This window comes from Amblyraja radiata, chromosome 1, assembly GCF_010909765.2.
Source record: "Amblyraja radiata isolate CabotCenter1 chromosome 1, sAmbRad1.1.pri, whole genome shotgun sequence".
Lineage (NCBI taxonomy): Eukaryota > Metazoa > Chordata > Chondrichthyes > Rajiformes > Rajidae > Amblyraja > Amblyraja radiata.
In genome coordinates, this window is record NC_045956.1 from 190,241,001 (window position 1) to 190,259,541 (window position 18,541).

At 44.7% G+C, this 18,541-nt stretch overlaps 1 protein-coding gene across 1 annotated transcript in view; it reads left to right on the plus strand.

The window, feature by feature from the left end:
• LOC116989155 (disintegrin and metalloproteinase domain-containing protein 19-like) overlaps positions 1-18,541 on the plus strand; it is a 78,453-nt gene that overhangs the window by 17,894 nt on the left and 42,018 nt on the right. The window contains exons 7-11 of the mRNA XM_033046417.1: positions 1,879-1,950; positions 2,676-2,842; positions 7,736-7,820; positions 11,544-11,686; positions 16,351-16,528. Of these exons, the coding sequence (XP_032902308.1) occupies positions 1,879-1,950; positions 2,676-2,842; positions 7,736-7,820; positions 11,544-11,686; positions 16,351-16,528 (645 nt within the window). The remainder of the gene's footprint in view (positions 1-1,878; positions 1,951-2,675; positions 2,843-7,735; positions 7,821-11,543; positions 11,687-16,350; positions 16,529-18,541) is intronic.

Sequence of the window (18,541 nt, forward strand, 5' to 3'; positions counted from 1 at the left end):
CCATAACCCTTGATTCTTTTAGCCCTAAGAGCTAAATCTAACTCTTGAAAACATCCAGTGAATTGGCCTCCACTGCCTTCCGTGGCAGAGAATTCTACAGATTCACAACTCTCTGGGTGAAAAAGCTTTGCCTCATCTCAGTCCTAAATGGCTTACCCCTTATTCTTAAACTGTGACCCCTGATTCTGGACTTCCCCAACATCAGGAATATTTTTCCTGCATCTAACCTGTCCAATCCTTTAAGAATTTTATGTTTCCATAAAATATCCTCTCATCCTTCTAAATTCCAGTGAATACAAGCCCAGTCGACCCATTCTTTCATCATATGTCGGTCCCGCCATCCCGGGAATTAACCTGGTGAACCTACTCCCTCAATGACAATAATGTCCTTCCTCAAATTAGGAGACCAAAATTGCATACAATACTCCAGGTACGATCTCACTAGGGCCCTGTACAACTGCAGTAGTACCTCCTTGCTTCTAAACTCAAATCCTCTCGCAATGAAGGCCAACATGCCATTAGCTTTCTTCACTGCCTGCTGTACCTGCATGCTTACTTTCAGTGATTTATATACAAGCACACCCAGGTCTCATTGCACCTCCCCTTTTCCTTATCTGACACCATTCAGATAATAATCTGCCTTCCTGTTCTTGCCACCAAAGTGGATAACCTCACATTTATGCACATTATACTGCATCTGCCCACTCACCCAACCTATCCAAGTCAGCCTGCAGCCTCATAGCATGCTCACGGCAGCTCACACTTTCACCCAGTTTAGTGTCATCTGACTTGGAGATGTCATATTCCCTCGTCTAAATCGTTAATATATATAAATAATTCGGGTCCCAACACTGAGCCTAGCGGCACCCCACTAGTCACTGCCTGCCATTCTGAAAAAGACCCGTTAATTCCTACTCTTTGCTTCCTGTCTGCCAACCAGTTCTCTATCCATGTCAATACCCTACCCCCAATACAATGTGCTCTAATTTTGCACACTAATCTCTTATCTGGGACCTTGTCAAAGACTTTTTGAAAGTCCAGATACACCACATCCACTGGCTCTTCCTTATCCATTCTACTTGTTACATCCTCAAAAAATTCCAGAAGATTAGTCAAGCATGATACCCCTTCATAAATCCATGCTGACTTTGACCGATCCTGTCACTGCTTTCCAAATGTGCTGCTATAACATCTTTAACAATCGACTCGATCCCCCTGTATTTCTGGGAGATGGTTTGTGCCTTCCTCAATGATGACAGAACCAAAATTCTCGTTTAATTGTTCTGCCATTTTCTGGTTTCCCATTATAAATTCACCTGTCTCTGATTGTAAAGGACCTACATTTGTCTTCACTAATCCTTTCCTTTTCACATATCTAAAGAAGTTTTTAGAGTGTTTTTATATTCCCCGCAAGCTTTCTTTTGTGCTCTTTCCCCCCTGTTAATTAACCCCTTTGTCCTCCTCTGTTGAATACTAAAGATTCCACAGATTCACCACCCTCTGACTAAAGAGATTTTCCCTCATCTCTTTCCTAAAAGAACATCCTTTAATTATGAGGCATTGAACTCTACACGTGACAATAATGAACTAAACTAAACGACACCTGTCCATATATTTCAGAGATGCTGCTCAACCCACTGAGTTGCTCAAGCATTTTGTGTCTATCTTTGGTATAAACCAACATCTGCAGTTCCATTTTATTATGCACTCCCGAGAACCCAATCATTCATTGGTCTTTGACCAATCTGTCAATGATTTTGTCTCTCCTTTTTAACATCATCAGTCAACATGCAATTTTGCAATCAGCAATAAAAGAAACAGCCAATTCATAAAATTGTAACTCTGTAAATGAAATTACAATGTGACTTTGTCTTTCAGTATCAGAGTGCATTCAACAGCAAACGAAAAGTGATCAGTCGATTAGCAAATGCTGTTAGTTATGTGGATCTGGTAAGTATGGCAACCAAGTGATTTCACTAATGGCACATGTAATTCAATCATTTTCTCTACACTGTATTGCAGTATACAATACAGAGTTTTTGATTTGTACGGGTGTCAGAAGTTATGGGGAGAAGGCAGGAGAATGGGGTGAGGAAGGAGAGATAAATCAGCCATGATTGAATGGCACAGTAGACTTGTTGGGTCTAATGGTCTAATTCTGCTCCTATCACTTATGATCTTATGATCTATACAGTCTGTGGGCACGGCAGGTAGGGTGTTTATTTGGTGGGAAAACATTGCAGGGAGACCAAGCTTCATTGATTTGTAGGCAAAGGTGTTTGTGTTTGCTATAAAGGGAGAGGAAATTAATATTTTTTATCTACTAACAATGGTTAGATATTATATATCATTACATATCACAAGGTGACAAGCAGTGCAGGAAGACAAATCTATAAGATAGTGATACATCACAAAGATCAGGACAGTGAGTTGGGTCAGTGCTATTTCTAAATGATGCATTGGGACAGATTTATAGGGTAGGTTTTCAGGTAAAGAAGAAAGATGTTTATTGCATGTGTTAGCAGTACATGTTGACAGGCTTATTGGAGGCTGTACATCACAGAGAGGGAATTGTACTTTTGTTGAAGTGCAATAAGACAGGGTGCTTCCTGTTACCGGATATGTATTTAGTCATTTCAATTGATGATTCAGTTGATGTTTCCATCTCACTACAGTTCTACAGACCATTGGATCTTCGAATTGCACTGATTGGTGTTGAAGTGTGGACAACAGACCAGATTGTGGTCGATGACAATGCGTTGGCCACCATGAAACGATTCCTTACCTGGAGGAAAGCAAACCTTCTACCAAGACTACACAATGATAATGCTCAGCTCATCATGTAAGCCACTGTTATTAAAATGATGTATTGGTTCAGCCTGTGAATCGAGTTCTGATGTGGGGTCATGATGAGAAACATTGACCATCCCATTGCCTCTGCAGGTGTTACTAAACCCGCTGAGTTCATCTTGCCGTATGTTTATTGGAGTCATGGAGTTAAACAGTACGGAACGAGGCCCATCGGCCCAGATCATTCATGTGGACCAAGGTGTCTATCTGACCTATTCCCATTTGCCTATTTTGGCCTATATCCTTCCAAACATTGTTTTTTAAACATTGTAATTATGCCAGCCTCTACAACTTCCTCTGGAAGCTCGTTCCACATACCCACCAACCTCTGTACGACAAGGTTGCCATTGAGGTCCCATTTAAATCTTTCTCCTCTCACTTTAAACCTACAGCCTCTAGTTTTAGGCTCCCCTTAATGTGAAATCTCCTATGACCATTCATTTTAGTGTAGCTGGGACATGTTGGCCGGTGTGGGCAAGTTGAATTGAATTGAATTGAATTGAATACCTTTATTGTCATTCAGACCTTACGGTCTGAACGAAATTTCGTGCCTGCAGTCATACATACAATCATACAATAATAAACAACAATAAACACAAATTAACACCACCACAGTGTATCCTCCAAGCACCTCCTCACTGTGGTGGAGGCAAAAATCTTAGGGTTACTGTCTCTTCCCTCCTCTTCTCCCTCTGCGCTGAGGCGATTCCCCACCGGGCGATGGCACAACAGTCCCGCGGCTCACCGAACCCCGCAAACGGGCCGGTTCAAACACCGCGGCCCGGGGGTGGTCGAAGCTGCCGCCCTCCAGTCCAGCACACGCAGCCGCTGGCCCGCGGCTGAACCCAGGACTCAGGTCACCGCCGCCAGAACGTCGTCCCAGCCACCGGAGCACCGTTCCAGCCCCGAGCCGGATCGCCCTCACGTGAGTACCGTTCTCCCTTGGGCTGGGCCACTCCGACGGGAGTGCCGTTCTCCCTCGGGCTGGGCCACTCCGACGGGAGTGCCGTTCCTCCCTCGGGCTGGGCCACTCCGACGGGAGTGCCGTTCCTCCCTCGGGCTGGGCCACTCCGACGGGAGTGCCGTTCCACCCTCGGGCTGGGCCACTCCGACGGGAGTGCCGTTCTCCCTCGGGCTGGGCCACTCCGACGGGAGTGCCGTTACACCCTCGGGCTGGGCCACTCCGACGGGAGTGCCGTTCCACCCTCAGGCTGGGCCACTACGAAGGGCCACAGCCCCTCACGGGAAAGTCTCTCAGCCCCTCGCCAGGCCACTCTCACGGGAGCGCAGTTCCAGCCCCGAGCTGGGCCGCCCTCACGGGAGCGAGCCCAGGGCGAGTCCTGTCAGCTGCCTCCAGAGTCCCGAGGTCGCCAGCTCCGCCATTAGGCCTCAGCGTAGACGGAGGCAGAGAAGGGGGATACGACAAAAAGGTCGTATTCCCCCGAAGGGAGAGACAGAAAGCCCCGTTTCACCCTCCACCCCACCCCCCCCCCCCCACATAAACACGACCTAAAAAAACAAAAACGTAACTAGACAAAACGAAAAAAACAACACAAAAAAGTAAAAGACAAACGGACTGCAGGCGAGCCGCAGCCGTTCCCAGCGCCGCCACTTCCGGAAGTTGGGCCGAAGGACATATTTCTACGCTGTATCACCCTGACTTTATGAGTCTATGTTGCAGTTATATAAGATGTTGTTGAGGCTGCATTTAGAGTATTGTGTTCAGTTCTGGGCACCATGTTATAGGAAAGATATTGTCGCTGGAAAGGGTACCTTAGGTTCAAGGTGAAGGGGAAATAATCTGAGGGGTAACATTCAACACACAAAGGGTGGTGGATGTATGGAACAAGCTGCTAAAGGAGGTAGTTGAGGCAGGGACAATCGCAAGTTTAAGAAACAATTAGACAGGCACATGGATAGGACAGGTTTAAAGGGATATGAGCCACACGCAGGCAAGTGGGACTAGTGTAGCTGGGCCATGTTGGCCCACAGTGTGGGCAGGTTGGGCTGAAGGGCCTGTTTCCCCACTGTATCACTCTGCCCTCTGACTCCTCCTCCAAAGCAATTTTGGAATCTAATTGGCTGGCTCTTCTTAGATTTTTTAAACTGCTATTGAACTACTTTTTGTGGTTTATTATAATATTCACTGAGTTAAGTGTTTACAGACCTGTTGTGCTGCAACAAGAAATAATTTCTGTCCCGTTTCAGGACATATGGCAATAAATCACTCTTGACTATTGATTTAATGCAATCTAAGCTTCCCGACAAACCATCTAAGTAGGATAGAGACAAAATGCTGGTGTAACAAGGGTCAGGCAGCATCACTCTACAAAATGGATAGGGAAGTTTCGGGTCTTCAGATCATTTTTCTGATCTCTGCCATCCTGACCTGCTGAGTTACTCCAGCATTTTTTATTTATCTTTGGTATAAACCAACATCTGCAGTTTATTTTTTATTACCTTCCAAATCCTCATCAATCCTCTTGGTGACCGCTTCAAAATACTCATCTGATTTGTGGGAGATGATTTCCCATACCATGCTGACTATCCCTAATCAATCTATCCAAATCACTCTTGACTATTGATTTAATGTGATCTAACACCCAGTTTCTTACTCAGAGTAGGGGAATCGAGAACCAGAGGACATAGGTTTAAGGTTAGGAGGTAGCTTTTTCACACAAAGAGTAGAGAGTGTTTGGAACGAGCTGCTGGAGGAGGTAATTGAGGCAGGTAGTATCGCAACAGTTAAGAAACATTTAGACAGGTTTAGAGGGATATGGGCAAAATGCAGGCAGTTGGAAACTAGTGTAGATGAGCCATGTTGTTCGGTGTGGGCAAGTTGGTCCAAAGTGACTCTTTCCATGCTGTATGACTAAGAGAATCCTTCCTTGTACTTGGAAGGATTCTCTTGATCCTGCTGCTTAAATCTGGTATGACTCAATTTTCTTGACCAGTACTTCAAAATCTCTCGTCAACCAGAGTTCACTAAAGTTGCCAGCCTAGCCCTTCACCCCAACAGGAATATGCTGCCCCTCTACTCTTGCTATCTCACTTTCTAAAGCCTCCCACTTGCCAGACATCCTCTTACCTGCAAAAAGACTTTCCCAATTGACCTCTGAAAGTTCCCACCCAAATTCGGCCTTGTTCCAATTTAACCAGTCCTATCTTTCTCATCACCATTTTAAAACGTAGAATTATGGTCACTTGTCCCAAAATGCTCGCCACTGACACTTCAGGAGTCACAGATTTTAGGAGCAAGGAGGTCCTACTGCAGTTGTACTACAGGGCCCTGGTGAGACCACACCTGGAGTATTGTGTGCAGTTTTTGTCTCCTGATTGGTCTCCGAATGAGGCAGAATATTCTTGCTATTGAGGGAGTACAGCGTAGGTGCACCAGGTTAATTCCCGGAATGGCAGGACTGACACATGATGAAAGAATGGGTCGACTGGGCTTGTTTTCACTGGAATTTAGAAGGATGGGAGGGTATCTTATAGAAACATATAAAATTCTTAAGGGATTGGACAGGCTAGATGCAGGAAAAATGTTCCCGATGTTGGGGGAATCGAGAAGCAGGGGTCACAGCTTAAGAATAAGGGTTAGACCATTTAGGACTGAGATGAGGAAAAAGATTTTCACCCAGAGAGTTGTGAATCTGTGGAATTCTCTGCCACAGAAGGCAATGGAGGCAGATTCACTGGATGTTTTCAAGAGAGAGTTAGATTTAACACTTAGGGTTAAAGGAATCAAGGGATATGGGGAGAAAGCAGGAACGGGATACTGATTTTGGATGATCAGCCATGATCATATTGAATGGGGGTGCTGGGTCGAAGGGCCGAATGGCCTTCTCCTGCACCTATTTTCTATGTTTCTATCCCCATCCTCATTTCCTAAGAAGAGGTCCAGTGATATGTCCTTTGGAGTAGGGTTTGTATAGATTAAAGAAGCGTTACTGGACACATTTAATAAATTCCATCTCATCCAAGCCCTATCATCTAATCAATCCTATATTGATGCTGGTATATTACACCCAGTCCATGTGCTGCAACCTTATTGATCAACCGTTAATAAACAATTCTCATTCCATCCTGAAGGATGAGAAACAGATACAGGTACCTTTGACTTGGTGTAACTGGAAATATGTTTATTAGCACAGTTTACTTATCTGGAAATAGACAAAATGCTGGAGTAACTCAGCGGGACAGGCAGCATCTCTGGAGAGAAGGAATGGGTCATGTTTCGGGTCGGGACCCTTCTTCAGACTGGTTAGGGATAAGGGAAACGAGAGATACAGACAGTGATGTGGAAAGATAAAGAACAATGAAGGAAAGATATGCAACAAAGTAACAATGATAAAAGAAACAGGCCATTGTAAGCTGTTTGTAGGGTGAAAATGGGAAGCTAGCGCGACTTGGGTGTGGAAGCGATAGAGAGAGATGGAATGCCGGGGCTACCTGAAGTGAGATAAATCAATATTCATACCACTGGGCTGTAACTAGGTTATGTTCAATGCCGGTATTTCTATCACAATTCTCAGGGAAATAAGGTTCTCTTTGCACTGTTCAATCCTTCTCGGAGGTTGGTGAGCTTCTATATTTATGCTTGACACCATGTGATGTAATCAGATGCCAGATCTGAGCATTCTTTATGCTGCTGAGCATACCACCATGCCGGAGACACTGGATGAAGATCAGCCTCCTATTAGGAACATTATCAAAGCATTGTGGAAATGACTCACTGTCCCAGGTCACAGCTGGAATCAACCTTCTCTGTGCCTGATGAAGTGGTATTTTGGGGAGAAGAAAACAACTGTGAACCAACTCCCAGTCAATGTTGGGGATTCTTCACCCACAACCTGTGTACAAGTATTTGTTATTTCTCTCACAGAGGCAAGAGCTTCAACAGTCTCAATGGGCAGCTTGCTGAGTTTGGTTCCATGTGTTCTGAGGATCATTCAGGAGGTATTGTTCTGGTAAGCATCAGTCTATCACAAATATGGTATGACTGAAGGTCTGAGATTACAAGGGACAAAACACTGGTGGGATAGTTTATAGGCAGGAAATAAAGGAATAAGCAAAACTCAAAGCAACAGACGTGCAGTAATCAGATCCCATGTAATCTTCATTATGACTGGGCAAACAGGTAAAAGAGGATCCATTTATCGGATGTCTGTGGGACAGATTTCTAAAATAGTATAAAATGGAGTCAGTGAGGTAATGAGCTATCTCAGACTTTAATTTTGTGTAATACCTTGAAAGTTGTGTTCAAGGTAGAAAGGGTGGTCAAAAAGGTTTTGGGTACATCAGTTAAGATATTGAGTATAGATATTGGGATGTTATGTTACAGTTATACACGACATTGGTGAGGCTGTATTGGAGTATTGTATCTGTGTCGGTCACTCTGCTATAGGAATAAAGTCATCAAGCTGAAAAGAGTGCAGAGAAGATTTGTGATGATGTGGCCAGGACTTGAGGGCCTGAGCTGTAAGGAGAGGTTAAGCAGGCTGCGACTTTATTCCTTGGAGTGCATGAGGATGATCTTATATAGTTGTATAAGATCATGTGGGAAATAGACAGAGTAAATGGACAGTCTTTTGCCCAGAGTAGGGGGAATCAAGAATAAATGGGGTTTAAGGTGAGAGGGAAAAGATTTAGTAGGAACCTGAGGGCAACTTTTTCACACAATGCGCGATGGGTATATGGAACAAGCTAAGAGGAGGTAGTTAAAGCAGGTACTATGACAATATTTAAAAGACATTTGAACATCTACAGTATATGGACAGGAAAGGTATAGAGTTATATGGATTAAAAGCGGCAGGTGGAACTAGCTTAATTGGGGCATCTTGGTTGGCATAGGCATAATGTGCCAAAAGAGCCTATTTTGGTGCAGTTTGACTATGACGCTGTGATTCTGTGATCCCATAGTAAAAAAGCCATGCTGTCCATATTACCTAGCAACAATAATCACATTTGCCTGCTTTAGGACATCTATACCTTAACTGTTTAAATAACTGCCCAAATTATTTTTAAACATTGTAATTGTATCTGACTCTACCCCTCCACTGGCAGCATGTTCCAGGTGATCACCGTCCTCTGGGTGTCATACGTATGCTTCAGATCTCCTTTAGTTTTGCATTCTCTCACCTTAAGCCTGTTCCTCTAATTCTAGTCTTCCCTATACTGTAAAATAACCAAATATCTGTGCTATGCCTCTTATAATTTTATAACACTCTGTGAAGTCAATACTCAACCTTTTACATTTAAGTGAGAATGAACCCAATTTATCTAATCTCTTTTAACTGACTTGAACTGGACTTTATTCATTGGAGCGCAAGAGGCTGAGGAGTAATCTTGTAGAGGTGTATTAGATCATGAATTGATGGGTTTGAGGCAATTAGCAGATGATACAAAGCTAGGTAGCATCAAGGAAGTGGGGAGTCTGCAGAATGATCCACTGTTGGAGGGTACCTGCAATACACAGCTGGGGAGAGTGGTGGAAGAAGAGTCACTGCAGCATTTAAGTGACTAGATGAGAACTTGAATTCTTAGGCCCATGGTCTAGTGCTGAATGATGGGATTTATACAGACGGGTGCCCACTGGTTGGCGTGGACAGTCAGGTAGGCAGAGGAGTGGGGTAGCTCTGCTGGTAAGTCGTTAGCAAGGGGTGACATAGGATCAGAGGGTGTAGATTCCTCATGGGTAAAGCTGAGAAACTGCAAGAGTAAAAATACCGTAATGGGAGTTATTTACAGGCCCCCAAACAGTAGCCTGTACATCAGGAGAAACAATCGACGTAAGAAAAGCAATGTTACAGCGATCATGAGGGATTTCAATTTGCAGGTAGACTGGGACAATCAGGTTCGTACGGGATCTCAAGAGAAGGAATTTGTAGAGTGCCTATGAGATGGGTTTATTAGAACAGCTGGTACAGAGTCACAGTGATACAGTATGAAAACAGGCCTTTTGGCCCAACTTGCGACACTGGCCAACACCTCCCAGCTACACTAGACCCACCTGCCAGCATTTGGTCCATATCCCTCCAAACCTGTCCTATCCATGTCCCTGTCCAACTGTTTCTTAAATGTTGGGGTAGTTCCAGCCTCAACTACCTCCTCTGGCAGCTCGTTCCATACATCCACCACTCTTTGTATGAAAACGTTACCCCTCAGATTCTTATTAAATATTTTCCCCTTCACCTTAAACTTCTGTCCTCTGGTCCTCAATTCCCCTACTCCGGGCAAGAGACTCTGTGCATCTACCCGATCTATTCCTCTCATGATTTTATACATCTCTATAAGACCACCCCTCATCCTCCTGCACTCCAAGGAATAGAGTCCCACTTACTCAACCTCTTCCTATAGCCCAGGCCCTCTCCAGGCCCTGTATGTTCTCATACAAATCATTGATATGTTGAGCCTACTAGGGAAAGGGCAATTCTGGATGTGGTGTTGTGTAATTAACCCAAATTGATTTGGGATCTTAAGGTAAAGAATAGAAAATTGACTTCACAGACGGAAGCCTGCCAAACGCAGGCTGATGGGACTCGTGTAGATGGGACATATTGGTCAGTGTGGGCAAGTTGGGCTACAGGGCCTGTTTCCACACTCTATGAAACCTGAGCAGGTAGTGACCATAGTATGATCATATTTACCCTGCAGTTTGAGAGGGAGAAAATGAAATTGGATGTGTCGGTATTACTGTTGAGTAAAGATGACTACAGAGGCATGACGGAGGAGCTGGCTAAGGTGGATTGGAAAGGGATCCTAGCAGGAATGTCGGTGGAACATCAATGGCAGGAGTTGCTGGGAGTAATTCGATAGACACAGGATCTTCTCATTCCAAAGAGGAAGTAAGATTCTAAGCGGAGGACGAGGTGACCGTGGCTGACATAGTAAAAGTGAAAGTGTATAATATTGCTAAGATTAGCAAGAGCATAGACATTTGGAAGCTTTTAAAAATGAACAGAAGGGACTTGGGTGTGCTGGTGCAGGATTCCTAAAATTTCAAGTTGAATTGGTAGGAAGGAAGGCAAATAACATTTATTTTGAGTGGACCAAAATATAAAAACATGGAAATAATGTTGAAGTTGAAGTGCACTGGTTAGACCACATTTGGAGTATTGTGGTCAGTTTTGGGTCCCAATTCTGAGGAAGGATGTGCTAGCATTGGAGAGGGTCCAGAGGAGGTTTACGCAAACGATCCAGGGAACTATTGAGTTAACGTTTGATGAGCGTTTAACAGCACTGGGCCTCTACTCACTGGAGTTGAGAAGGATGAGGAGGGACCTCATCTAAACTTACCGAATAATGAAAGGCCTGGATAGAGTGGATGTGAAGAGGATGTTTCCACTAGTGGGAGAGTCTAGGACCAGAGGGCATAGCCTCAGAATAAAAGGATGTACCTTAAGAAATGAGATGAGGAAGAATTTCTTAGTCATAGGGTGGTGAGTCTGTGGAATTCATTGCCACGGATAGCTGTGGAGGCTATTATTGGTAATTCTAAGGCGGAGATTGATAGATTATTGATTAGTAAGGGTGTTGGGTTATGGGGAGAAGGCAGGAGAATGGGGTTGAGAGGGAAAAATAGATCAGCCATCATTGAATAGTGGAGTCAACTCGATGGGCTGAATGGCGTACACGCTCCTATACTTATGAGCGTATATGACTGACTCCTAATTATTGCTCTTCTCTCCTAGGATACCACTGCGGAAAGTTTGGGCATTGCTTCTAATCTGGCTCATGGCATTGGACACAATCTAGGAATAGAGCATGATTCCCCAGCTCAAAAGTGTGTTTGTGCAGACAAAAAGGCTGACTGCATCATGGCAGAAGTCCGAGGGTAAGAGACCAACAGAGTGCTGAATGGAAGAAATGGGAAGAGGTTATAAAATACAGGGAAAACATGGATTTAAATGGTTCTGGGAAACTGGCACAGAACTAGATTTAGGGCAGATCAGGAAAATATTGAATAGTGGGGTGTAAATGTCAAAGCCTAGAGGGCACAGCTTTAAGATCGGAACTGGACTGAGTGTTTAAAAAGTGCCGAGCAAGTTACGGCCCAATTTCTTTCTGATCCTGATAAGCATAGGTAGCAAAACCCGATCTGAGTGTCAGCTAAAGGATGCTGAGCTCCAGCATTGGTTTTGGGAATGGCGGGGTTTCAATTCCAAGTAGGGTGTTTGAGTAATAAGTGCTGAGGGTTTGGCTCAAGAGTCTCTGGCAAGAAGCTGAGCAGGAGCTACACAGTGAATGGTAGGGTTCTGGAGTGTTGTAGAGCTGAGGGATCTAGGAGAGCAAGTACATAGTTCCCTGAAGGTGGAGTTGAAGGTAGATTGGGTGGCCAAAAATACTTTAGGCACATTGGCCTTCATCAGCCAGAGTATTGAGTATAGATGTTGGGAGGTCATGTTGCAGATGTATAAGACATTGGTGAGGCCGCATGTAGAGTATTGTATTCAGTTTTGGGCACCATGTTATAGGAAAGATATTGCCAAGCTTGAAAGGGTACAGAGAAGATTTACGAGGATGTTACTGGGACTAGAGGGTGTGAACAACAGGGAGAGGTTGAGTAGGCTGGGTCTCTATCCCTTGGAGCGCAGGAGGATGAAGGATGATCTTATAGAGGTGTATAAAATCATGAGAGAAATAGATCGGGTAGATGCACAGAGTCTCTTGCCCAGAGTAGGGGAATCGAGGACCAGAGGACATAGGTTCAAGATGAAGGGGAAAAGATTTAACAGGGATCTGAGGGGTTACTTTTTCACAAAAAGGGCGGTGGGTGTACGGAACAGAGGAGGTAGTTGAGACTGGGACTATCCCATCGTTTAAGAAACAGTTAGACAGATACATGGATAGGACCAAACGCAGGCAGGTGTGACTGATGTAGCCGGGACACGTTGGCTGGTGTGGGCAAGTTGGGCCGAAGGGCCTGTTTTACAACTGTATCACTCTAAGACTATGACTCAAAGATATAGGTAATAACGTTCATAAGTTCATGTTATAGGAGTAGTATACACTATGAGAGGGTCTCCAGGATGGTGTGTTGCCCCCCTAGTGCTGGGGTCTGTGATGTCTCCGAGCAGCTGCTGAACATTCTTAGTGGGAGGGTGAGCAGCCAGGAGTCATGCATGTTGGGTAGAAGAAGGGAATGTGGTCCTGCGGAGAATCAGGCAAAAGGTTCAAAGGGGAACAATCTCCAAATTCTCCAAATCTCCAAATCACAATCTCCAAAAGGGAAACAATCTCTAGATTGCACCAGGTGCAATGTGCTAGTAAGGGCAAGAACAGGAAAATAGGACGGATGAAAGCATGGTTTAGGAGTTGTGACATAGGGCAAGGATTAAACATTAATATTGACCCCACACCCCGTTAAAGAGAACAGGCAGCAATAACGGACTCCCTGTGGTGCATTGCTGTGGAGGGTCTACTGTACTACATTAAAAAGAAAAGAATAACCGGGGGATTAAGGATAATCATAATTATAATGGAATATCTGAACAGACTTTAGAGATACAGAGCGGAAACAGGCCCTTCAGCCCACCGAGTTCGTGCCAACCAGCAATAACCCCGTAAACTGACACTATCCTATCCTACACACTAGGGACAATTTTACAATTCTACCAAAGCTAATTAACATAACAACCTGTATGTCCTTGGAGTGTGGGAGGAAACCTGGGCACCTGGAAAAAACCCACATGATCCCAGGGAGAACATACAAACTCTGTACAGACAACGCCACTATTCAGGATCAGAAACAAGTCTCTGGCGCAGTAATAATAATAATAATAATAAATGTTATTTATGGGCGCCTTTCAAGAGTCTCAAGGACACCTTACAAAAATTTAGCAGGTAGAGGAAAAACATGTAAGGGGAATGAAATAAATAGTAGAGACATGACTAGTACACAAAGTAAAGACAGAATTCAATACAAAATACAGTATGAGGCAATTAATGCACAGATGAAAAGGGAGGGGGACGTGGGGCTAAGGATAGGCAGAGGTGAAGAGATGGGTCTTGAGGCGGGACTGGAAGATGGTGAGGGACACGGAATTGCGGATCAGTTGGGGGAGGGAGTTCCAGAGCCTGGGAGCTACCCTGGAGAAGGCTCTGTCCCCAAAACTGCGGAGGTTGGACTTGTGGATGGAGAGGAGACCGGCTGATGTGGATCTGAGGGACCGTGAGGGTTGGTAGGGGGAGAGGAGGTTTGTGAGATATGGGGGGGCCAGATGGTGGAGGGCTTTGTAGGTGAGGATCAGGATTTTGTAGGTGATCCGGTGGGAGATGGGAAGCCAGTGAAGTTGTTTGAGGACTGGAGTGATGTGATGCCAGGATTTGGTGTGGGTGATGAGTCGGGCAGCTGCGTTCTGGACCAGTTGGAGTCGGTTGATGTAGGTGGAGCTGATGCCAAGGAGAAGTGAGTTGCAATAGTCCAGTCAGGAGGAGATGAAGGCATGGATGAGTCTTTCAGCAGCGGGAGGTGTGAGAGAGGGTCTGAGTTTGGCGATGTTGCGGAGATGAAAGAAGGAGGTTTTAATGACATGGCGGATGTGAGGCTCAAGGGAGAGGATGGAATCAAAGATCACGCCAAGGTTGCGGGCCTGGGGAGATGGGGAGACAGTGGTGCCGTCGATGGTGAGAGTGGGGTTATTTATTTTGCTGAGTGTGGCTTTGGAGCCTATGAGGAGGAATTCTGTCTTATCGCTGTTGAGTTTGAGGAAGTTATGTTGCATCCAGGTTTTTATAGCTGACAAACAGGAGTTGATATGGGAGAGGGGGAGGTTGTGGGGTATTTGGTGCCGAGGTAGATCTGGGTGTCATCGGCGTAACAGTGGAAGTCCAGGTTGAAGTGGCGAAGTATCTGACCAAGAGGGAGGATGTAGATGATGAAGAGGAGGGGGCCGAGTACGGAGCCTTGGGGACCGCCTTGAATGACTGTGGCTGTAGCAGAGGTGTGGTTGTGGAGAGAGATGAAGTGGGATCTGTTGGAAAGGTAGGAACGGAGCCAGCTGAGTGCAGAGCCTTCAATGCCGAGGTCTTTGAGTCTGGTGAGCAGGAAGTTATGGTTCACTGTATCGAAGGCTGCGCTCAGGTCGAGGAGGATGAGGATGTTGAGAGAACCAGTGTCAGCAGAGGTGAGGAGGTCGTTGAGGACTTTGAGGAGAGCAGTTTCTGTGCTATGGAGGGGGCGAAAGCCAGATTGGAGGGGTTCAAGTTGGTTATACGCAAGGAGGTGGGAATGAAGTTGCGACGCAACGATACGCTCCAGGGTTTTTGAAAGAAAGGGGAGGTTTGAGATTGGGCGGTAGTTAATGAGAGAGGAGGGATCAAGACCAGGTTTCTTTAAGATTGGTGTGACAGCAGCAGTTTTGAAAGCAGAGGGGACAATTCCTTGGGACAATGAGGAGTTGAAGAGATTAGTGAGGTAGGGGCAGAGAACGGGGAGGCAGGACTTCAGCAGGGGAGTGGGGAGAGAGTTGAGGGAGCAGGTAGTGGGTTTGGAAGAGCTGATGAGTTTGGAGATTTCAATAGGGGTGACCAGTAGGGCAGCAACTGTACTGCTGCGCCACTGTGCCGTCCCTAAATATATGTAAAGATACTAGACTAACAGGGACCTGTTGGGGGGATGTTTTTATGTTTTCTGTTAAATTTCTTTATAATGTTGTGTTGTATTCTTATTAATGTGCTGCAATGGCAACTTGAATTTCACGACACCAATTGGTGTATGTGGCAATAAATGAACCTTTGAAGGCCACCAAATTCAAGTGCAGTTTCATGCCATTTCAAGCAGGGTGCAAGGCCACCAATTTCAAGTGCAGTTTCATGCCACTTCAAGCAGGGTGCAATGCCACCAAATTCAAGTGCAGTTTCATGCCATTTCAAGCAGGGTGCAAGGCCACCAAATTCAAGTGCAGTTTCATGCCATTTCAAGCAGGGTGCAATGCCACCAAATTCAAGTGCAGTTTCATGCCACTTCAAGCAGGGTGCAAGGCCACCAAATTCAAGTGCTGTGTTATACCACTTCAAGCAGGGTACAAGGCCACCAAATTCAAGTGCAGTGTCAAGTAGGGCTGAAGAGCCTGCTTCCATGCTGTGAGACTATTTATTTTTTTCTCTGTTAGTTTGTTTAGTTTAGTTTAGAGATACAGCATGGAAACAGGCCGTTCGGCCCACCAAGTCCCCGCAGTCTAACAATTACATGTACTCTAGTTATATCCTGCACACTAGTGACTATTTGCACAAGTCAATTCACCCACAAGCCCACACATCCTTGTAATGTGTGCGGAAACTGGAGCACCCAGGAGAAAACCCACACGGTCACAAACTCCATACACACAGCACTCGTAGTCACGATCGAACCTAGGTTTCTGCTGCTGTAAGACAGTAACTGTACCACTGCGCAACTGTGCTGCTTTACATTCTGCAACTAAGTTCCCTTGGGATCACTCTTTAGAATTAAGGATTTGATTAGCATTTGGGATTTGATAATCTGATTTATTCTTTCAGGCTTCAGCCAGCACAGGTCTTCAGCAGCTGCAGCAAAGATTCTTTCCAGCGAAGTCTAACTCGTGGTGTTGGGATGTGCCTTTATAACCTGCCCGATCCCAGTTTGCTGGTTCGAGGACAAAAATGTGGAAATTCCTATGTGGATCCAGGTGAAGAATGTGACTGCGGAAAGCCTGAGGTGAGTAATGAACAAAGACACCCTCGAATTCCAAAATGTTGAAGTGTTCATCTCCCCTTTTACTCTCCCCTTATTCCCCTCACTGGTTCATTTGGTGTTAGAAATAAGTTACGTTGCACATAGGAGTGGCTGGGCAAATTTCCAATGGCTGCTATTTCACCAAGAAATAACAAGATATGACAAGAAATACAGAGAATAATGAGAAATAACGAGATATGTCAGTCCTGGGATGGCAGGGCTTGTACACTCTGGAGTTTAGAAGGATGAGAGGGTTCTCATTGAAACATATAAGATTGTTAAGGGCTTGGACACGCTAGAGGCAGGAAACATGTTCCTGATGTTGGGGGAGTCCAGAACCAGGGGCCACAGTTTAAGAATAAGGAGTAAGCCATTTAGAATGGAAACGAGGAATCACTTTTTATACAGAGAGTGGTGAGTCTGTGGAATTCTCTGTCTCAGAAGGCAGTGGAGGCAGGTTCTCTGGATGCTTTCAAGAGAGAGCTCGATAGGGCTCTTAAAAATAGCAGAGTCAGGGGATACGGGGAGAAGGCAGGAACGGGGTACTGATTGTGGATGAACAGCCATGATCACATTGAATGGCTCGAAGGGCCAAATGGCCTACTCCTGCACCTATTGTCTATTGTCTATTGTGGTATCCGACTAAGCTTAACGTCAACAAAATGAACGAGTTGGTTGTTTCCCTAAGAAAAGAGTGAACAATGTCCTTAACAAGAGTTTCTGTAGAGATAGTCAGCTTCAAATATCATATCAATATACATAGAATAGTACAGCACAGGAACGGGCTCTTCGGTCCACAGTATTTGTGCCAAACATCATGCCTAGTTAAACTGATGTCATCTGCCGGCACATGATCCATGTCCCTCTATTATTCATCCATGTCCATCTAGATTATTGCAACGGTCTCCTTGCAGGTCTTCCAAAAAAAACTGTCAGGCAGCTACAGCTTGTTCAGAACGCTGTTGCTAGAGTTCTAACAAAGACCAAAAAATTTGAGCATATTACACCAATTCTTAAATCCTTACATTGGCTCCCTGTATGTCAGAGAATAGATTTTAAAATCCTGCTGCTCACCTATAAATCACTACATGGTTTAGGGCCAAAGTATATCACTGACATGCTTCCACTATATAAGCCTTCTAGACCGCTAAGATCTTCTGAAACCAATCTGCTAGTGATTCCCAGAGTAAATACAAAACATGGGAAAGCAGGATTTAGTTACTATGCAACAAATAGCTGGAATAAACTTCCTGAAGATTTAAGACTTGCCTCAACTTTGACCACTTTTAAAACAAGACTGAAAACTTTTATGTTTACTTTAGCTTTCAGCTAAATCTTAACTACATTGCACTTTTAACTTTTGCACTTTTTATAATGCATTTTAAATTTTGTTTTTCTTTTCTTTTAGTTCTTCTATTTTATTTCATTTTATTATTTCATTTATTGTATGACATGTTTTTATGTGAAGCACTTTGAGTCTGCCTCGTGTATGAAATGTGCTATATAAATAAAGTTGCCTTGCCTTGCCTTGCCTCTATTCCCTGCACTTCCATTTGACAATAGACAATAGGTGCAGGAGTAGGCCATTCAGCCCTTCGAGGCAGCACCGTCATTCAATGTGATCATGACTGATCATCTCCAATCAGTACCCCGTTCCTGCCTTCTCCCCATATAACCTGACTCCGCTATTTTTAAGAGCCCTATCGAGCTCTCTCTCGAAAGCATCCAGAGAACCTGCCTCCACCGCCCTGGGAGGCAAAGAATTCCACTATCTAAAATTGCGTCTAAAATCTTCTTAAACACCACCTTCATGTCTGCCTCCACCACCGCAGCTGGCAATGCGTTCCAGCCACTGCCAATCCCTGTTTAAAAAACTTTCCCCGCACATCTCCAGTAACCTTCCCCGCCTCACAATATAGCTATGCCCTCCAGTATGAGAACAAATGTATGAAAGATACGCTGAAAGCAACAATGTCATTGTCTGTATAACTCGTT